The 23,546-nt window shown below is 39.7% G+C and overlaps 1 protein-coding gene across 19 annotated transcripts in view; it reads right to left on the reverse strand.

The window, feature by feature from the left end:
• Positions 1-23,546, reverse strand: part of LRRFIP2 (LRR binding FLII interacting protein 2) — a 114,118-nt gene that overhangs the window by 86,871 nt on the left and 3,701 nt on the right. For all 19 annotated transcript variants that reach the window (XM_088831539.1, XM_088831540.1, XM_088831537.1 and 16 more), the window contains one exon: positions 975-1,118. In XM_088831539.1, the coding sequence (XP_088687665.1) occupies positions 975-1,064 (90 nt within the window). In that variant the 5' untranslated portion in view covers positions 1,065-1,118. The remainder of the gene's footprint in view (positions 1-974; positions 1,119-23,546) is intronic.

The raw sequence follows: 23,546 nt of genomic DNA on the forward strand, positions 1-23,546 counted from the left end.
AAGGTATTATCACAGTTTTGTCATCAGATTTTAGAGAACTTCCCTCTGCCTCAAATAAAAATTTGACTTTTAATTCAAAAGCTGAGTAGCTTACAAAAGGAAAAACATAACAATGAGCTAAATCCAAAAAAAGACCGTGTGATATGTCAAAAGGAAACAGCACTAGTTTTACATGAGTTATTTACCAAGAATAACAAAGAGGAAGTGATGAGGGAACAACTCGCACCCAAAGAACACAATCTGAAAATGCTCCATGTGCTGCTTCCACCAGGTTAGTATACAGTCAGGTCTGCAACTGCAGACAGAGTCTGAAACAAAGTTGGCTCCTCACTGAGAAATCACAGCTGGGAGTTATCCAAAATGTCCAATATGCAACAGGAAATGCTGCCAGAGATCTAATAGGTGACACTCCTTTCCTTTTTGTCCTTTTTTCTGAGTTGACAACAAACCAAAACAAAAATGCTCCATAAGCTCTATTACTAGCTAAAAGTTAAACACAAAAATTCCATTGCAGTTATTTAAAAAACTGCTAAGATGATGAATCTGAGCAGACACCAAATAAGGTCTGTTTCTCTCAACAATTATACAGTGCTTCCTGGAATATATTAATGGTAGAGCCCAAATGAGCATTTCTGTAATAGAGTTATCATATCTTCAACATTCTAATTATTTTAAGCTTCAATAATGAAGATTAATTATAAATTTCAAAACATTAGGACAAGTCCCTGGAGGTCAACCAAACCACAAAAATAAAATGAAAACTTAATTTTAAATAACTTGAATAAATACCCAAGTAAAGAGACAGTAACTGCATCTTATTCTAATATAATATTTTGGAGGCTGTATTTAACATCTAATTCACAGTAAACATTCTAAACTAGCTCAATGAATGAATCTCTGTATTTCTCCCCCCGGCATCTTTACAACATTCTCTTTTATACAACTCAGTGGTGAGAGGGGTTTTCAAGACATACCTCTCTGGCAATGCTACTCAAAGCTTCATCTTCTGCAGAAAATCGGTCTTTCACAGGTGTCCTTTTCCTTCCAGAACCAGGAGTCCCCATCTTGTCTTCTAAATAGTCTTTAAACAATGAAATGTGACTTCACTGTTTTTAGCCCTGAAATAAAAAAGAAACAGAATAATTTAGGATGTTTCTCTTTATATAGTTTTAATACTCATTTATACTTTTAACAATGAGAAATTATATTTATGTATCAATTACTGAAATTAATCACCATTTTGTCTTCCACTATCAGTTTTTTCCTAATAAATTTTAGAATATTTAAACTTATACTAATTACTAAACCTCCTATGCTTTTCACCATATTATCCACAGCAATCTATGAGCATGTATTATATTAGCTTCAGAAAAATGCAAACAGCAATAATTTTACTTAACAGTTTAAAATTACTAGAGCTATTTCTAAAATCTATTTCCATTCTAGAGAGAAAAAAAACATTTCACAGAAGTCATTCAGCCTAAAACTTTGAGAGCACATATTCAAGAAAGTTTAGTACAGAGCCTTAAAGCTACAAAGGCAAGTTGGCTCTTAGTGTAAATCAAGAAACAATTCCACTTAAACCATTGTTGTTGTGTAGTTGCTAAGTTGTGACCAACTCTGCAACTCCACAGACTATAGCCCACCAGGTTCCTCTGTCAATGGGATTTTACAGGCAGAAATACTGGAGTGGGTTGCCATTTCCTTCTCCAGGAGATACTCCCGACCGAGGGATTGAACCTGCGCCTCCTGCACTGGCAGGTGGATTCTTTACCACTGAGCCACCAGGGAAGTTACCACGTTAAAAAAAAAAATGTTTATTATTCTGCAATTAGCAATAAACAGCAACATCTCTTGTTCAGTCGTTAAGTCAGGTCCAACTCTTTGCGATCCCGTGGACTGCAGTGTGCCAGGCTTCCCTGTCCTTCACTTTCTCCTGGAGTTTGCTCAAATTCATGGTCATTGAGTCAGTAACAACTATCTAACCATCTCATTCTCTACTGCCTCCTTCTCCTTTTGCCTTCAATCTTTCCCAGCATCAGGGTCTTTTCCAATGAGTTGGCTCCTCGCATCAGGTGGCTAAAGTATTGGAGCTTCAGCATCAGTCCTTCCAACGAATATTTAAGGTTGATTTCCTTCAGGATTGACTGGCTTGATCTCCCTGCTGTCCAAGGGACTCTCAAGAGTCTTCCCCAGCACCATAATTCAAAAGCATCAATTCTTCAGCGCTCAGCCTTCTTTACAGTCCAACTCTCACATCTGTATATGACTACTGGAAAAATCATAGTTTTGACTATACGGACCTTAGTCAGCAAGATGATGTCTCTGCTTTTCAATACACTGCCTATGTTTGTCATAGCTTTCCTCCCTAGGTGCAAGCATCTTTTAATTCTGTGGCTGCAGCCACTGTCTGCAGGGATTCTGGAGCCCAAGAAAATAAAGTCTGTCACTGTTTCCAATTTTCCCCCTTCTATTTGCCATGAAGTGATGGGACCAGATGCCCATGATTTTAGTTTTCTGAATGTTGAGTTTTAAGCCAGCTTTTTCACTTTTGCCCTTCATGGATCACAGTCTTGTTGTGGCAAAGGGGCTTGCATAACTCAATGAAACTGTGAGCCATGCTGAGTAGGGCCACCCAAGGTGGATGGGTCACAGTTGAGAGTTCTGACAAAACGTGGTCAACTGGAGGAGAGAATGGCAAGCCACTCCTGTGTTCTTGGCTTGAGAACCCCATGAACAGTACAACAACCAACAACGTCTAGGGCAACAAATCCTGAATGCCTGCTATTGCCAGGTAAGTATATCAGTTCAGTTCAGTTGCTCAGTCGTGTCCGACTCTCCACGACCCCATGAATCACAGCACGCCAGGCCTCCCTGTCCATCACCAACTCCCGGAGTTCACTCAAACTCATATCCACAGAGTCGGTGATGCCATGCAGCCATCTCATTCTCTGTCGTCCCCTTCTCCTCCCACCCCCAACCTTTCCCAGCATCAGAGTCTTTCCCAGTGAGTCAACTTGTCGCATGAGGTGGCCAAAGTATTGCAGTTTCAGCTTTAGCATCAGTCCTTCTAGTGAACACCCAGGATTGATCTCCTTTAGAATGGACTGGTTGGATCTCCTTGCAGTCCAAGGGACTCTCAAGAGTCTTCTCCAACACCACAGTTCAAAAGCATCAATTCTTCGGCGATCAGCTTTCTTCACAGTCCAACTCTCACATCCATACATGACCACGGGAAAAACCATAGCCTTGACTACACGGACCTTTGTTGGCAAAGTAATATCTCTGCTTTTTAATATACTATCTAGGCTGGTCATAACTTTCCTTCCAAGGAGTAAGCGTCTTTTAACTTCATGGCTGCAATCAGCATCTGCAGTGATTTTGGAGCCCCAAAAAATAAAGTCTGACACTGTTTCCACTGTTTTTCCATCTATTTCCCATGAAGCGATGGGACCAGATGCCATGATCTTCGTTTTCTGAATGTTGAGCTTCAAGCCAACCTTTTCACTCTCCTCTTTCACTTTCATCAAGAGGCTTTTTAGTTCCTCTTCACTTTCTGCCGGTAGGTATATCTGTTCTGTTCTGTTCAGTCGCTCAGTCGTGTCCGACTCTTTGCGACCCCGTGGACTGTAGCCTACCAGGCTTCCCCATCCAGGGGATTCTCTAGGCAAGAATACTGGAGTGGGTTACCGTTTCCTTCTCCAGGGGCCGGTAGGTATATAGGAGGTGTTAAAAATACAGTGATGAACAAAACAGCGATGAGACAGGCCAATGACTAAGAATATATCTATGGGCCTATTGTTATTATAAAATAGATGTATTTTTACATAGGAGAGAAGAAAAAAGTCATCTGCTAGGATTAAATAACAAGGATGATAAATATGATCTAACCTTTCTAGCACATGGTATTTGAAATTAAAGACACTAGTGAGAGAATGCATCCCAAATTACATAACTCCTTTTCTACTATACACATTCCTGGGCATGTAGCTTTTTTAATGAAATATCCATTCGCTTTTTCCTAGCTTTAACAAAATAAACTGGCGAGGGACTTCCCTGGTGGTTCAGTGGTTAAGAATCAGTCTTCTAATGCAGAGGATGCAAGTTTGATCCCTGGTTGGAGAACTGGGATCCCAAATGCCACGGAGCAACTAAACTCATGAGCCACAACTACTGAAGCCCACAGGGCATAACTACAGATCCTGCACGCTACAACTAAGACCCGGCACAAGTAAACAAAACACACAATACATATATAAACGGGCAAAGCTTCATTCGACAAGAAGCCAGAGAGAAAATCTCAAGTAAGTTTGTCCTCACAGAATACACTATTGAATATATTAAAAGTATAAGTGAATTTAATGTATTGGAACGAACTTACTTGATCCAAGCAAAATTCATTCTGCCCAAAAAAGCTCTCTCTGATGAAAATTCAGGCTATTCCTAGCTTAGCTGACTCCATTTTTTATTCCTACACAGCTGGCCTGTTACGTTTGTCAATCAAAATGAAGACTGATGATAGTCTTATTTTTCTGCCCTAGAAAATATATCTCTATACAAGAAAGTCCATGCAGTCCATGGGGTCGCAAAGAATCTGACATGACTGACCGATTGAACTGATACAAGAAAAGGATTCATTTAAATGGAAACAGAAGAAAAAAAATAAGAATGTATATCTGAAGGAAGCACCTGATTAAATCCTAGCCATGGTCAAGACAATTTCTGGAAAGCACAGACGATTTTTTCCCCCCCGAAATCTGCCATCATTCTTAGCCTCAGCACCATTTTAAAGATCATTCACTTATTTAATAGTTCAGTTCAGTTCAATTCAGTCGCTCAGTCGTGTCCAACTCTCTGCAACCCCATGAATCACAGCACGCCAGGCCTCCCGGAGTTCACCCAAACTCCTGTCCACAGAGTCAGTGATGCCATGCAGCCATCTCATTCTCTGTCGTCCCCTTCTCCTCCCGCCCCCAACCTTTCCCAGCATCAGAGTCTTTTCCAGTGAGTCAACTTGTCGCATGAGGTGGCCAAAGTATTTCAGTTTCAGCTTTAGCATCAGTCCTTCCAATGAACACCCAGGATTGATCTCCTTTAGAATGGACTGGTTGGATCTCCTTGCAGTCCAAGGGACTCTCAAGAGTCTTCTCCAACACCACAGTTCAAAAGCATCAATTCTTCGGCGATCAGCTTTCTTCACAGTCCAACTCTCACATCCATACATGACCATGGGAAAAACCATAGCCTTGACTAGACGGACCTTGGTTGGCAAAGTAATGTCTCTGCTTTTTAATATACTATCAAGGTATAGTAATGCTGTACAAATACTAGTCACCCACTGAGAGAAAAGCAGCATGCAACAGAAGGCTCCTTTTCAGACTGGAGTGACAATTTAGCTGATGCTCTGTGGTAACATCCAATATTTGCCCTTCAGCCAACTTTCCAAGGACTCACTGAAAGACATTTCACAGAAGTGGGATACAAAATACAGGCATTTTCCAATTCCAGACACACAAAAATAATTAGAGATGAAAAACAGATTTGGCTGGAACTGCAGCAAAGTTTAACAGTAGTTTTGTTAGAAGAATGAGCTTTTTTCTTCTAGATTCTCTAAAACTTCAATAGCATTGGGGGGAAAGAGGTGCATTTAAAAATAAAAGCTTTCATATCAGAGAATAAACTTGCCCCAAAGTGGATTGCACCCAAATCAGGCCCAATATGCTACCCAGCTGAGACACGCTATCTGACACCACCACCAGTGGCATGCTTTTGAACAGAGGATTTCTTTCTCCTTTTTTCCCATAGTCCATTTTCCTTCTTTCTCAACTAATACATTGCCTTAGACCTTGCAGCTGCCAGGATATTCCTTAGCACGCAGATTTACATAAATAAGGGGGCTTCCCTGGTGGCTCAGTGGTAAAGAATCCGCCTGCCAATGCAGGGGACATGGGTTCGAGCCCTGATCCAGGAAGATCCCCACATGCCATGGAGTAACTAAGACCGTGCGACATAACTACTGAAGCCCGAATGCCCTAGAGCCTGTGCTCTGCAACAAGAAAAGCCACTGCAATGAGAAGCCAGTGCGCTGCAACAAAGACACAGCACTGCCAAAAATAAATAACATAAAAAAAAGTTTTAAAGAATTATCTTTTCTTAAAAATGCCTAAAAACCAGAACTGCTTCAACAAGCTCCAGTAAAGCCACCCTGAGAGAAAGATAACAGGGAGGAAGCAGAGACGACTCCCTGTTTCCCTGGTCCTCTGAGACCCATCTACAAGGGCTCCCAGGGGTTCCCCTGCATAACTGGCCAGATCCCGTCACCATTCTCATCAGCACGTGAGGCAGGTCAGTCATTACCTATTTCAGGAAACAACTGAAATAGGGCTTTTGAAAAAATTACCTTGTTTGTATTCTGTAAGGAGACATCCTTACTGACATTAGAAAAATGTACAGTTTTCAGTTCCTGTGCAACCATCTTCTAATAACTCTAGAAGAGTCTACATCACCGACAGGGGGAAACCTTAAAAGAAATAAGATTTCTGGCATAGACAACAGAAAACTACTTCTCGATGAAATGACAAAATTAAAGACAGACTCAAAGGTGACCTCAAATAAATTATTTCCAGTTTCTGATTCTAAAGGATTCTAAAGTAAATTTCTATTCCAAGGAGGTTTTCTCAAGAACAGTTTTCTTTGGGAGCCATGATAATTTCTTCCAGCTTCTCCTTAGTGCTATCAACCAAACCCAGAGCTAAACCTTTACACCCCCTGACAAGAACAAAACTGCCTGCATTTTTGTGAACTCCTTTATCCAATGTCAAGTTGATTTTCTCCAGATGGTTTTGTCATTAAGTATTTGTCTACCTAAAGGAAAGAAAGGGTGCTGTGAAATATAAACCTTCCAAAACAGATACATCAATAAGGCTTTCTCTTCTCCAATAAGATTCTCATGCAATACATTTCTGAAAAATAGGCATTTTGCCACATTAAGTGGCACTTCAATCATGATACGGTTCACTTTTATGAGAACAGAATATCAGTGTGTCATATGCTAAATATAGCACACTTAGATAATTCTGTCTGGATCCTGACGGTTGCAGTTCCCTTATATCGTAAGCATTATATTTCATCATAGAGAATTCAACATACTGGCGTTAAGTCTTTTGTGTCAGCATTGTCATTACAGGTAACCCAAGTCCACACAATAAAACATTTGGTAGTTACTCATAAGCAAATCCCAAGATCCAGAATGGCACCTGAACTGAAATTAGAGCGACTGGAGCTGCTGCCACTGGACAAGATTTAAAGTGAGAGGCTCTGAGCTGGTTGCACAAACAGTTGCTGCTGTGCTCTTCCCACTGCCTATGCCTTTCTTTCTTCACCCAAAGAGCAGAAATAACAACTGTCCCCACTATCTGACATGGCTAATGTGAGGCTCAAGTGAGTTAACATAAATGCAAGCACTTAGCAGACAAAATGTTTCAAGTGTCTTGAACTAACTAGCTCTTTTACATATTTAGCTTATGAAGCTGACAAAAGGGCATTCCTCGCCTTTCTTTAAAATTTTTTATTTTTAACTAAACAAAAGTATCCTCAAAATTGCTTCTACCAGTATGCTTCTTGTGATATCGTTGGCCATGCTAAAAAACATTTTAAGGTACTCTGTGGTATTCAAAGTCTTTTTTGGAAAATCTGAATGAATACACAAGTTCAGAGGTATAACTGTATAATGGGTGTTAGTCAGCTTATTAGAACACAAATTGACTTAGAAAGACAAAGGTCATTAAATGGTACACTTAAGGTCTGTGCATATGTCTCTATGTAAATTCCACCTCAAAAGAAAAGGACCTTTAAACAAATACTGAACTCTAGTCAATGATGCACATACTGAAACATTTAGAGTTGAAGTGTACTGATACCGTCTACTTATTTTGAAATGCATCCAAAAATAAAAAGGAATAATGGATAGAGAGAAGAATGGATAAAGGACTATATAGGTGACAACATTAATAAAATATTAATAGCAGAATCCAGGTGGTAGGTACAAGAGTGTTCACAGACCTTGGTCAACTTTTTTTTTGGCTGTGCCACGCAGCTTGCAAGGTCTTAGTTCCCTGACCAGAAATCAAACCTGGGCCCCTGCAGTGAAAGTGTGGAGTCCTAACTACTAGACCACCAGGGAGTTCCCTCAACTTTTTTGTATGTTTGAGATTTTTTATAATAAAGTGCTGGGGAAAAAGTAACTGGCTGACAAAGGTAGATGACTAAATGAACAAAAGGCGTGGCAACTGGGAATTGCAGTGAAAAAATCTTGATTTGAAATAAAAAGGAAAGCAGAGGTAAGCACGGTATAGAAGAATGCCAATAGTTATGTATACATTAGAAAGATTATGGGAAAAGGAGAGAACATGAATTTCTGGACTAAAAGAGGAAAAAAAATGGAGGCGGGGGAAAGGCACAAAGAGCGGGGGAGGCGAGGGGGAAAGAAAGAATGAAAAAAGCAAGGAAGGAAGGGAGGGATCGCAAAGACATCAATTCTGAAATATCTAGATGAGACCATTACACAGAACCCACGAAAGCAACAAAAGGAACACCCAGAACTGGAGACAAAGTAAAAAATGAAAAATCCATACAGGAGGCAAGACTGGAGGCCCTGGCAGAACAAAGAAAGATAGGTACTAAATACAAAGCAAATCTCAGGAAAAGTATCAGAACCTATAATGGCTCATTTAAACTCTTCTTTTATAAAATACAATGCCTATAAAAGGTCAAAGGCTCGTACAGTCACATCTCCTACTGCCACACTCAGTCGTCCTAAGAATTACCAAAAATGTTTTTGAAAGTCTAATATTTTGAACACATAGTATTCTTATATACCCACACAACCAATAATCTTTCCATTTCCTCTTTTCATAAGAGCACATGCCAGGGGCGAACTTCCTTCCTTGCTAACAATGTTATTCAATAAATGAACTCTAATGGGCTATATGTTCAACATAATTTATAATACTACAACATCAACTGTGCAGAAACTAAATCAGGAAGATGTACTCTTACCAACAACTGCATTCTCAGTTTGCCCTAAGAAGTAAACCATGTTCAAGTAGTACAATTTGAATGAACTCCTTTCCCCATACCTTTAAGTATCTCAGAAATGTATGGTCGCATGTTCAGAGACTGAATGGGAAGGAGAGAGAAAATTATATACTATTGAAGACAGGTTCCACTTAAAAGTGTGAAGTAAAGCAGAAAACAAGAAAACAGCAGAAGTACTAGGGTTAAAAATAGAAGCTCAGGTGACCAAAAAACCCAAACAAAAGTGATAAAATCCCAAAGGAAAAATGTAGAAGTGTGAAATAAGAATATAATTTTCTAATATAATATGAAGGAGATTCTGAAATTAGGAAATTTTAATAAAAGAAATCATATACCTTTAATTTTTCCCTTTTCAATGAAGATCTACTGAAAATTTGCAAGGCACTACGTACATACTAATCATTGCCTTGTAAGTGGAAGAAAGAGTACAACAGGAAAATCAAAATCATAAAGAGTTCAGAGAATGTAGCTATACCATTTCTATGCATTCTTTCTTTATAAAAAATCAAATAATTAATTAATTGGCCACACTGCAGGGCATGTGGAAACTTAGTTCCCTGACCAGAGATCAAACTCGTGCCCTGTGCAGCAGAAGTGAGAGTCTTAACCACTGGACATCAGGGAAGTCCTGTGTACATACCCTTTCTCACTATTCAGAGAATAGTGTTCTCTGAAGCACAAAGGTTTTTATTTTGAGGAAGTCAATTCACCTATTTTTTTCTTTTGTTGTTAAGACTTTGATGGTGCATAGTTAAGAAAGCACCGTCCACCCCAAGGTGACAAAGATTTACTCCATTTTCTTCTAAGAGTTTAATAGCTTTAGCTTTTACATAATCCATTCTGAGTTAGTTTTTTATATGGTGTGACGCAGGGATCCAACTTCATTCTTTTGCATGTGGATATCTACTTTTTCCACTTGTTTAAAAGACAAGTTCTTTCCCTCCTGAACTGTCTTGGTACCCTTGTGAAAAATCAACTAAACATAAAATTAAGGGTTTATTTCTGGTCCCACAATTCCATTCCATTAATATCTATATCCTTATGCCAATATTACACCGTCTTGATTACTGTAGCTTTAGAGTAAGTTTTAAAATTAGGACGTATGAGCCCTCCAACTTTGTTCCTCTTTAAGACTGTATTGCCTGTTCTGGGTCCCTTACCTTGCCATACAAATTTTAAAATGGGCATGACTATTTCTGTACCAAAAATTGCATTCTGCACTGTCCAAGATCAACTTGTATAGCAGTGTCATCTTAACAATATTAATAATCCAAAACATGAACATGGGATGTCTTGCCATTTACATAGATCTTTAATTTCTTTCTCCAATATTTTGTGATTTTCAATGAACAAGTCTTGAACTATTTAAATTTCTTTTCCATCACAAGGGTCATTTTAAATATCAAGCGGATATATTGAGTATGTTTTTATAAACTGTAAAATGTTTCAGAAATATAAGGTGTAACTGATACCAAAAAAAAAAATCTGAAATCACAATAGCAAAAGAGGTAACAAACCAAAACTCAGAAGTAAATCCCGTGGCTAAAGTTAATCTCAGCTGAGCCACAAGCCGGGGGCAGGTGGGCGGGGAGCTGTGTATTTTCAAACATAAATCTAACCCTAAATCTAATCCAACACCAGACCGACATACTTTGTGGGAAGGCATTTTTCTCTATTTCTAATTAACTAGATATGTTCAGTTCAGTTGCTCAGTCGTGTCTGACTCTTTGTGACCCCACTGACTGCAGCACGCCAGGCCTCCCTGTCCATCACCAACTGCCGGAGCTTACTCAAACTCCTGTCCATCGAGTCAGTGATGCCATCCAACCATCTCATCCTCTGTCGTCCCCTTCTCCTCCCGCCTTCAATCTTGCCCAGCATTAGGGGCTTTTCCAAGGAGTCAGTTCTTCACATCAGGTGGCCAAAGTATTGGAGTTTTCAGCTTCAGCATCAGTCCTTCCAATGAATATTCAGGACTGATTTCCTTTAGGATGGACTGGTTAGATCTCCTTGCAGTCCAAGTGACTCTCAAGAGTCTTCTCCAACATCACAGTCCAAAAGCATCAATTCTTCAATGCTCAGCTCTCTTTATAGTACAACTCTCACATCTATACATGACTACTGGAAAAACCATAGCTTTGACTAGACGGACCTTTGTTAGCAAAGTAATGTCTCTTTTTACTATGCTGTCTAGGTTGGTCACAGCTTTTCTTCCAAGGCGCAAGCATCTTTTAATTTCATGGCTGCAGTCACCGTCTGCAGTGATTTTGGACCAAAGAAAATAAAGTCTCTCACTCTTTCCCTATCTATTTGCCATGAAGTGATGGGACCAGATGCCATGATCTTAGTTTTCTGAATGTTGAGCTTTAAGCCAACTTTTTCACTCTCCTCTTTCATCAAGAGGCTCTTTAGTTCTTCACTTTCTACCATAGGGTAGTGTCATCTGCATATCTGAATTTATTGATATTTCTGCCAGCAATCTTGATTCCAGCTTGTGCTTCCTCCAGCCTGGAATTTCGCATGATGTACTCTGCGTATAAGTTAAATAAACAGGGTGACAATATACAGCCTTGATGTACTTCTTTCCCGATTTGAAACCAGTCTGTTGTTCCATGTCCAATTCTAGCTTTTGCTTCTTGGCCTGCATACAGATTTCTCAAGAGGCAGGTCAGGTGGTCTAGTATTTCCATCTCTTAAAGAATTTTCCACAGTTTATTGTGATCCACACAGTCAAAGGCTTTGGCATAGTCAATAGAGCAGAAGTAGATGTTTTTCTGGAACTCTCTTGCTTTTTCGATGATCCAACGGATATTGGCAATTTGATCTCTGGTTCCTCTGGCTTTTCTAAATCTACCTTGAACATCTGGAATTTCACAGTTCATGTATTGTTGAAGCCTGGCTTGGAGAAATTTGAGCATTCCTTTGCCAGTGTGTGAGATGAGTGCAATTGTGCAGTAGTTTGAACATTCTTTGGCATTGCCTTTCTTTGGGATTGGAATAAAAACTGACCTTTTCCAGTCCTGTGGCCACTGCTGAGTTTTCCAAATTTGCTGGCATAGTGAGTGCAGTACTTTCAACAGCATAATCTTTTAGGATTTGAAATAGCTCAACTGGAATTCCATCACCTCCACTAGCCTTGTTCGTAGTGACACTTCCAAAGGCCCACTTGACTGCATTCCAGGGTGTCTGGCTCTAGGTGAGTGATCACACCATCATGGTTATCTGGGTCATGAAGATCTTTTTTTGTATAGATCTTCTGTGTATTCTTGCCATCTCTTCTTAATATCTTCTGCTTCTGTTAGGTCCATACCATTTCTGTCCTTTATTGTACCCATCTTTGCATGAAATGTTCCTTTGGTAACTCTAATTTTCTTGAAGAGATCTCTAGTCTTTCCCATTCTATTATTTTCCTCTATGTCTTTGCACTGATCTCTGAAGAAGGCTTTCTTATCTCTCCTTGCTGTTCTTTGGAACTCTGCATTCAAATGGGTATATCTTTCCTTTTCTCCTTTGCCTTTCACTTCTCTTCTTTTCTCAGCTATTTATAAGGCCTCCTCAGAAAACCACTTTGCCCTTTTGCGTTGCTTTTTCTTGGGGATGGTCTTGATCACTGCCTCTTGTACAATGTCACGGACCTCTGTCCACAGTTCTTCAGGCACTCTATCAGATCTAATCCTAGGTATGAAGCAACATTAAAAAGAACTACCTATCCCCTACTGAACTTACAAGGGTGTGTTTTCTTTCTTGAAGTATGTGTAATTATAACTTAAATACTTTCATGAAAAAAAGTAAAAATCAAAATATGATAGAAGAATAAGATATCTGCCACTGATAATAAAATAGAAGGAATCAGAATTAAGGCCCAAAGCGGGGGGGGGGGGGGGGGGAATTAGCTTTGGACTTTAGTTTCTCCTTCTGATTGGGAGTGAATTCTACCGACAATACTCACATTATTCTATTAGTAAAAAAGAAAATAAATAAAACTTAGAACATAATGTAACAAAAGAAAAAATTACATGAATAAAGACAATCATTTTAATTTCTTTTTAATCTACAGTAAAACAAAACACTAAGCTGAAAATGACCCAAACTGACAATAGCTTTAAGTCAAGGCCAATCAACATAATACCATAAATTATGGCATTAGAAAACTCATGGGAAGCAAATAAAGGCAGGGACAAGTTTGATATCATGCTTACAAGGTACAAAAAGATGACAAAATGGCATGTAAAGTGACTGAAATTATGTAAAATTTTGTACATATAATAATAAATGGCAAAGGAAATAGTGTATAAAAAATTCTTTTTTCTTAAGCTTTGTATATTGTACATAATCACCTTACCAAAAACTGATTTAAGCCACTAATAGCTACAATTCTGGGGCTAACTCACAGTATGAAAACATGTAAAAAATAATCAGCTCTGACACTGTATTATGCTGACGAAGGGGAAAGAGTCATTTGACCTGTCAAAGTACTACAAAGTAGGACTGTAAAAATTTATGTTGGTTATATCTGGTAAAATCATAATTTTCTAACAGATTTCACACCAACCAAGACTCTTATGGACACAACGAAATTCTAACTAAACAAAAACACATTATTAATTTTAAAAAGAATGAACACCATTAGATTAACCTTAAAAATGTAATAAAATTAAAACTCTGACTCAAATCAATAAGTCAAAATTAGAACATAGAAGTAACCATTAACATTACCAAGTCTTGGGTAAGACATCAATGTTCAACTCTACATGTTCTTATGATCAGAGCAAAATTCTCTGAAATTCTGGTTTTCTCTTTAGATCCCTATGATTCTTCCACCATGCATTCACCCACTGGGGGAAAAACAGTGGTGACACAAGGTACTTTTATAGCAAAAAGGAAGATGCCAACATTTCCCTTCTCGTGGGCCATGCTGGTCAGATTTGTGTAGCTTAAACTTGTCTTGGAAAGACAAAATAATTCCCTGAAATGGTAGGCAAGGTACTGATTAGGCTCATAAAAGGAAGAAGTCAACAGATAAAATATGATGTAAGTACAGTGTTCATGAGGGAAGCATTAGAGAAGAAAGCAGAGCTGACACCACAGCTGTGAGAGTCGGTGATCCAAGTGTCACTCCAATCCAATGACACAGGCAACGAGGGCCACTCGACACATTACTTCTGCTCATAAAAGACTCAATACCAACACTTGGTGGGCTCCTTTTTATAAAAGTGAACAGACCCTCCCGAACCTGCTCATCCACTACCTCCAACCCCCCAACACACACACTGACATTTGCACACACAAAGAAAAAGAAATCATTAATAAAATAACTTCTCTGGGACTTCCCTGGTGGTCCAGTGGTTAAGACTCCACTCTCCCGACACAGGGGGCCTGGGTCTGATCCCTGGTCAGGGAACTAGGTCCCACATGCCACAACCAAAGAGCCTGCATGCCACAACTAAGATCCCACATGCTGCAACTAAGATCCAGTGCAGCCAAATTAATTTTAAAAAGTGATAACTTTCCTGAAGTTAAGGCCGTGAGTCACCAGATTCAAAAGGCCCACAAAATCTACACCAAGGTATTTCATAGTGAATTCTTATAGTTAAGTTCAAACATGGGAACAAGAATGATTTTACAAGCTTTCTAGGGATGAAAAGATCAGGTCTCAGATAAAGGATTAACAATTAGAATGGTTTCAGTCTTCCGGAAACAAAAATAATTCTGGCAACAAGGAGACAATAGAGAGATGCCTTTACATTCCTGAAAGAAAATTACAGAACCCCCCGTAAGTGGCTTAAGCCCAGCCACACTGTTCGGTTCTCACGCATGCACGTGTGTGTGTTAGTCGCTCAGTCATGCCTGACTTTTTGTGACCCATGGATTTGTAGCCTGCCAGGCTCCTCTGTCCATGGGATTTTTCCAGGCAAGAATACTGGAGTGGGTTGACATTTTCTCCCTCAGGGTCTATTCTCAAACTTGATTACAAAAGAGTTCAGACTACCCACGTTTTCAAAAAATTTATCTTTTATACCCTATGTTAATAAGTTACTAAAGGTACCTCTCTAATAAAAGAGAAAATCAAAAAGGAGGAAACATAGGGTACAGGAAATAAATCCAAGACCGAAGAGGTGAATGGGATCAAGCCATCCCAGGGTGACGTGTATCCCAGGAAGAAAGCTACAGACTGAAGCAGCCAATGGTTCCAGAGACAGAGGGCAGCATCGCCCAAATCTCCACAGCCTTTGAGACTTCTTAATATGAGCTGAGCTGGCCCAGGCTTTAATCTGAATTTAGTCTCTCTTGACCCCATGCTGATGAAGTAAGTTCCCACTGTTCCACTCCCAGCTGCCTAGATGGGAGGAAGCCCATATTTAACACCGTGGATATATTTCACTTTTCAGTTCAGTTCAGTTCAGTCGCTCAGTCGTGTCCAACTCTTTGCGACCCCATGAATCACAGCACGCCAGGCCTCCTTGTCCATCACCAACTCCCGGAGTTCACTCAAACTCATGTCCATAGAGTCGGTGATGCCATCCAGCCATCTCATTCTCTGTCGTCCCCTTCTCCTTCCACCACCAACCTTTCCCAGCATCAGAGTCTTTTCCAGTGAGTCAACTTGTCGCATGAGGTGGTCAAAGTATTGCAGTTTCAGCTTGAGCATCAGTCCTTCCAATGAACACCCAGGATTGATCTCCTTTAGAATGGACTGGTTGGATCTCCTTGCAGTCCAAGGGACTCTCAAGAGTCTTCTCCAGCACCACAGTTCAAAAGCATCAATTCTTGGGCAATCAGCTTTCTCCCTACTGCTAACAGAGCAGGAAGAGCCTGAAAGAACAGTGTGCTTCCCCAAACATATTTCTTCTTGGTACTTAATCCCTTGTAAAGACTTCAGCTCCACCAGGTGCCCTGACTGTGATGAGCCTTAGGGTTTCTCAGGACTTATTAGCAAACTTTCCCAAGGACTTAGCAGAAAGGACTCAAGAAAGACTCTGTTCAGCTTATCTGCTCCTGTCAGCCTTTATTTAATAGTAGCAACATGGACCTTTCTGTTCTTAACTAGGTTTATATTTGCCATTCAGTTTTTCAAAATAGATACTGCCTTAGTATTTATACTAAGGTAGAAATTGGCCTACTGTTCACTGAGTCATTTCCCTTTTTGGCCCACAGTTATACTACATTTCTGGGGCTTCCCAGGTTGCACAGTGGTGAAGAATACATTTGCAATGCATGAGATGCAGGAGACTCGGCTTCAAACCCTGAGTCAGGAAGATCCCTAGAGAAGGAAATGGCAACCCACTCCAGTATTCTCGCCTGGAGAATTCCATGGACAGAGGAGCCTGATGGCCTACAGTCCATGGCGTCTCTAAGAGTTGGACACGACCAGGCAACTGAGCACACACGCAAGCTACATTTCACGACCTTCCTTGCATTAGGAGCAGCTATTTGACTGAATTCTGGCTCATGGAATGTGGACAAAAATGATGTATAGTCCAGGCCCACCAGACTTGCCATGGAACCCACCACACTCCCTCTCTTTGCCCTTGAATCTGTCAGCCAGAGGCAGAGTTCAGTGCAAGTGTGAAAGTCTCTGAGTCCCATGGAAAAGCAGAGTCACTAGATGAAAGTGGTCTGAGTCCGCAAGTGACTGTGTGGAACCAGCTACTCCTTTGCCAGTGGGAGTGAGAAAGAAGCTTTAATGTGTTAAACTACTGAGACTTCGGTGTTGTTTGTTACAGTAGGTTAGCCTAACCTGACTAATAGACACAAAAAGATGATCAAACCATTCAGTTTCTCAAAATTAGGTCACAAATTCACGAGGAATACATATTTGGAGGAAGGGATGTGATTACAGAGCAAGGCAGGGAATGGTTCCAAACAAGTTATTACCATGTAAAATGGGATTATGATTACTGGGAGGGGAAAGAGCTGCCATTTAAGAATATTTACAGGAAACTTTTAGGATACTGAATGTTCAACTTCTTGGCCTAGGTAGGGAGACCATAGGTGCTTATTTCATTATTCTTCCTGAAACTGTATTTTTGTTTTCTATTTCTCTATAGGTATTTCACAAATAAACCAAAAATTACTAAATTAGAAAGAGTAGATATGTTGGAGCATTTGGGGAAAATAAGGTGACTGGAAAACCCCTCCCCCTCCAGAAAAAAGGTCCTTAAATCTCGGGGGAGGGGGGAAGAGGGGTGGGAAAAAAGTTTAACAAGAAAGGAAACAATTATGATATTAATTCTTGGCTTAAGTCGTAAATAGTATTTGTTACAAGGAAGACACAGCTATTGACTTAAAATTGCAAAACTAGAATGTTGCAGGGAGAAGTAGGAACAAATAATGGAAAAAATACTGTAAAACAACAATTAAAAAACAGCAGTTTTCCACCATTTGAAGATACTCTTAAGTGCATATATTTTTTTTACACAAAAACAGGTTTATAAACTCTGTGCTATTCTGTAATCAGCTATGGCTGATGCTATGGTGGCTTCCCACTCTTGTTTACATCTTTGTGGGAACACCTCCCTTGGAATATGGGCAGAACTCATGACTTGCTTCTATCAACCGACAGTGACAAAGGTTACAAGACATCATTCCCATGATTATATCACACTACATGGGGCTGTCTAGCCTGCAGAATCGCCCTGGGCTTTCCGTGATGCTTTGATGAAGTGGTCAGAACATCCGAGGGTCAAGAACTTCAGGTTGCCCCTAAAAGCTGAGAGCAGCCTTTAGGAGCTTGAAGACAGCCTACAAATGACCAAGCAACTTCTAGTAAGCAAGAAGCCTCAGTCATAATTTCACAAGAGAATTAATTCTGACAAAAACCTGAGTGAGCTTAGAAGCAATTTTTTCCCCCAGTTGAGTCTTCAGGTGAGAATACAGCCCAGCCATGAAACTGTATTGCATGAGCTGACTGCAGTTTCATGAGACCCTAAGCAGAAGACACTTTAACTTCACTCAGACTCCTGCCCCCAAAGAAACTGTAGGATAATAAATGTGTGTTGTTTTAAGTTGCTAAACTTGTGCACTGTTATACAACACAGAAAGCAAATGCAACTGCTTTTAAAACTGGATGAATGAATTCAGCAAGGTTGTAGGGATACAAAATCAACGCAAAAGATCAGCTGCATTTCTATATACTACCAACCAAGTGAACAACTAAAAAGGAAAGAAAAAACGGCCATTTACAATCAGAGCAAAAGAGCACAACAGGAGCAACAAGCTTAACTGAGAAGGCGAGAGGTCTGCTCACGGAAAACCACATCACATTGCTAAAAGAAACGAAAGGACACATAAACATATGGAGAGCTACCTCATGTCCATGGATTGGAAAACTTTATACGGTTAAAACGTCAGAACACCCAGAGAAACCTACAGCTTCAGTGAACTCTCTACAATCCCAACTACAGACTCCGCAAAATGGAAAAACCCACCCTAACATTAAGACTCCTGTGGAATCTCATGGAACCCCAAACAGCCAAAACAATCATGAAAAAGAAGAAAAAGGAGGCAGCACGCTTTCTGATTTCAAAACTTACTAGAAAGCTACAGTAGCCAAAACAACTTGTTACGGGCATATAGACAGACACAGAGGCCAATAGGATTTAACAGATAGCACAAAAATAAACCTGGCATACATGGTCAAGTGATTTTCAACAAGGGTGTCAAGATCAGCTAATGGGGAATGGACAGTCTTTCCAACAACTGGTGCTGGTAAAACTGGAAATCCATATGCAGAAGAATAAAGTTGAACTCTTACTGTATGTTGTATACAAAAATTACCTGTTAGTAGGTCAAAGAAATAAATATAAGAGCTAAAACTGTCTATACACAAAAAGGCTTCTGACGTTTGCTATAGCAAAGATTTTTTGAAGAGGACACCAAAATCACAGGCAACAACAGGAAAAGTTAGAGGAAGCGGACTTCAAATCTAAAAACTTTTGTGTATTAAAGTACACTATCAACAGAGTAAAAAAAATCAACCCATGGAATGGGAGAAAAGATTTGCAAATCATATATCTGATAAGGGATTAGCGTGTGGAATATATAGAGAACCCCTGAAACTCAACAACAACCACCACCCATTCAAAGACGGACAAAGGACTTGAACAACTGCTTCTCCAAAGATACACAAATGATCAAAAAACACATGAAAAGATGCTCAACATCATTAATCATTACGGAAATGCAAGTCAAAACCACAATGAGATAGTACCACTTACCCACTAGAACGGCTACTATTTTTAGAAGGAAACAAAGAGGGAGAATCTTTGACACAAGTGAGTCAAAGATGCAGAGATATCAGAACCTTTGTACACTACAAAACTGTGCAGTTGCTACAGAAAATGGTATGGCAAGTCTTCAAAACATAATCACAAGATTATTGTATGATCCAGCAATTCCACTTACGGGTATACATCCAAAAGAAAAGCAAGCAGGGACTCAAACAGATATACATCTGTGTTCAAAAGCAGCCTACTCACAGGAGCCAAAAGGCGGAAGCAACCCAAAGGCCCATCAACAGATGAATAAACAAAATATGTTATATATCTATATATGATACAATATTATTCAGCCTTGAAATCAAGTGAAATCCTCATACATGCTACAACACGGATGAACCTTGAAGACATTATGCTAAAGGAAATAAACTAGCTATTTTATAAGACGAATACTCCATGAGTCTACTCACATGAGGTGTCTAGAGCAGTCAAATTCATAGGGACAGAAGGTAGAATGTGGTTATCAGGGGCTGGGGAGCAATGAGGATTATTGTTGAATGGGTAAAGAGTTTCCCTCTGGGAAGAGCAGAAAGTTCTGGAGATGGATGGTGGTGATGGCTGCACAACAACGTAAATGTGCTTAATTGTACACTTTAAATGCTAAATTTAATTTAGCTGAAAATGCTAAATGTTATGTTACATATATTTACCACAATTAAAAAACCACTCTGGATAGAGAGCAAAGGATGAGTGCAGTAAGACAGCAGGATAGAATCCTCTCATTTCCTTGACTATCCACTTGGACATGGGGAAACACATCTAATCTAAATTGGATTTCTTGGGACGTCCCTGGTGGTCCATTGGTCAAAAGTCCACCTGCCAATGCAGGGGACACAGGTTTGATCCCTTGTTTAGGAATATCCCACATGCTGGGGGGCAATTCAGCCCGCGGGCCACAGCTACTGAGGCCTGTGCTCTAGAGCCCATGCTTGGCAATGAGAAGCCACCGTGCCGAGAAGCCCACACCACAGCTAGGGACGGCCAGTGTGCAGCCACGAAGACCCAGTGCAGCCAAAGATAAATCAGTAATTTGTTTTTAAATGCATTTTTTTCTATTTTTAGTCCTATAATCTTTGGGTCATTTAGCAACAACATGTATGCTTACTAATTATGTTGTGATTATACAAAAAATAACGCAATAAATACAATTTTGTTACTATAAGTGATTAAACCATTTACCAGAGAAATAAACACTTCAACATCCTAATTCTCTACACACAGCACAGTTTAACTGCTCCTAGCTGTTAAAATGTTTCTATTGAGAAAAGTGGGAGATGTAGAAAGAATAACAAAGTGATCAGAACAAACAACTTAACAGTTAAATTTGTTTCCTAAAGGGGTAATTTTATATCCAAATCAGTTTAAAAATTCCTGTTCCTAGTGAAGGAAAACTAAGATATAGAAGGTTCAAACTGAAAACAATGGGAAAAGATGACTGTGATTTTTAAAGGAGGATTTTAATAATCTACTTCTGAGAAAATAAAAACACCCTGATAAGCCCCTGAACTTCAAGGTTTTCCCAGCCTCTTTTCTGCTATCCTTCTCTGCTCTGCTCTAAGCTCACTCTTTTTTTCGGAGAAGGGGAAGGCAGGGACAGGGAAGGGATATAACAAGATAATAGGAACATCACAGCTAATAGGAATAGAGAAGAGAGAAAAATAGTGATTATTTTTTCTACTCACAGTGAATACTAAATACATCATCATCATCAAATGCTAACAATCCAAATTTCTGAGGGAAAGGAAAAACTCAATTTTCTGGAGTGCCAGCCTACTCTAAAGCAAAAGAAAGGAAACTGTCTGCAGGTTTTGCATCTATAAATGAAGTCTGTATGCCAAATTCTTCAGACAACCTCCACTCTAATCAAGGATTTGGATAAATGGTGACATGAACCTTGATCAAAAAAGTGGCACACTAAGCTCTTTAACAGCTTTCTGGCCTAAGAAGCTCTGAGATCAGTTAAAGAACTTCAAACCCAAGCACTTTATTCACTAAGTACAGAAACACCAAGGTTTCATGAGAAATCATTGGGTACAGAAAGGCAGCTATGCTGGGACACAGCATCTGGTAATAAACCAAAAATTTAGAGTGAGAACTTTCTGATATTATACATGGGGCTGCACAGTTCTTTGGGAAGAAGAGAATGAGAATTTGGGAAGAAGCTTCTTCCTCTGCATAAACTCAATAATCCTTTTTAACAGCCCATCATCCCCAGTGTCCTTTTGATCCCAGGGACAAGGTCTCTGAACTGGACTATTTCAACTCGGGGCACAGCCTCCCTATTGGGGTAAGAGTAATGTTTTTCCCCTGGTGTAGAACATTAGACTGATCCTTGCCAAACACTCAGAACCAGACATGACATCAATACTGTGCTCTTCCTTGTGCACATTCTTCTGCAGTGCTGCCCTCGTTAGTTTCCCTTAATCAAGCTCATCCCGCACAACGGAAAACTAAAAAACCTGGATCTTAGACATGCATGCTAAGCACATTTTCACCCCCAAACGGAGCCTTAATCTTCTGAAGGCAAATGTCCTTTAGAAGCTCCCTTTTTTGTTGCCATCTTCCTAAACCGCAGGCCTTCCTGACTTGCAGTGGGGCCAGGACAGATTGTGGTTATGTGGTAGGTTCTGACAGGAGAGTTTTGACAAGGCCTCAAAATAGACCCTGGGCACCGGCCAAGGAAACTGCCACTCACAAGTTCCAACTTTGTCCTCATACATTAGTTCCTCAGCACTTCCCACCCGCCCCCGCCCCTGCCCAGTCTCTCATTTTAAAACAGTAAAGATTCTTGAACTCTTGCTAGTCTTGAGTGAGCTGTGTAACATTGAAATTAAAAATGAAAATCTTCCTTATTCTGCTCAGGAACACTTTGCAGAATAAAGACTAAATCTGTACCTACCTTCTGCCTTGAGAAATTAATCCATCAATAGCATTCTCGTTTGTAAAATGATTTTTGGATCTCAAACCCCACAGAGGCTTATGTTATCATAAATAGATTAGGATGTGGAAGGTAAAAGAAGCGAAAAAATAGCGCATTTATTTCCCATGTGACTAATATACGGCAGCAGACTTCTGCAGGGTAAGAAGTGAAACTGTATATGTTTTTAATTGATATTGGTCATAAAATCCTAAAACAATCAAGCTACTACAAAAGGCACTCATTTAACTAGTATTACCAAATATAAACGAAGTAGTTTGTCTATAACAGCACAGTCTTCAGAGTACAGTGCTTCTACCTTTACCAATATAAATAAAATCACCCAGCTGTCACTTAAGGTGTTTAAAATTACCTTGTAAAATACACTTGTAGCATATTTTTAAATTGCAAGAAGTAGAAAGAATACAAAGTAATTAACAGCTCTTTTCTCCTACAAGGTTAAGAAAGGTAATTTCTATTATAAAATAAATCCAATATAAGCTTGAGATAAATTTTTTAAATTTCACAATTTAAGTCCCAACCTTGCAGTCACACTTCCAGAAATAAATTCCATATACACACTTACAAACTACAGCAAAGGCGTTTATATGAGTTGTTCATTACAGCAGTGTGAGTAGAAATCTAAAAACAACCTTGTCATAGTTTAGTCACTAAGTCGTGTCCGACTCTTTTATGACCCCACAGACTCTAGCCCACCAGGCTCCTCTGTCCATGGGACTACCCAGGCAAGAATACTGGAGTAAGTTGCCATGTCCTCCTCCAGTGGATCTTCCTGACCCAGGGATGGAAATCTGCATCTCACGCATTGACAGGTGGAAGCCAAATGTCTTGACCAGGGAATGTTAAGCTGTGGGAAATGAGCAAGTTTTGTTTCATCTACATTAGACAGGTCAGCTAGTCTTTCTTGAAAAATAGATGGACATATGTACTAATAGAGAATTATCTCTAAGACACATCAAAGTCAGAATGAAAGGGACAGGGCATTTTTTTCTAAACACAGCAGATTATATATGGAAGAGAAATTTTGGAGAGACACACAGGAAACCATTAACCGGAAACCACTGCTTGGATTACGGAGTTGGGTGGTGGAGGGAGTCAAGCCTACAAGTTTATCGTGGAAAGGAAACTTCCTTTTCACCATGGGACATTTTCTTTTAAATTGTTTTATCAATTTTAAAAAGTTCTACAAACTACTGAAGCCAGGAGGGGAGCACTCTCCTGTGGATGCCGTTTCT

The sequence above is a fragment of the Moschus berezovskii genome, chromosome 24, assembly GCF_049115385.1.
Source record: "Moschus berezovskii isolate FMDL1 chromosome 24, NW_MosBer_1.0, whole genome shotgun sequence".
NCBI classification, from domain to species: domain Eukaryota; kingdom Metazoa; phylum Chordata; class Mammalia; order Artiodactyla; family Moschidae; genus Moschus; species Moschus berezovskii.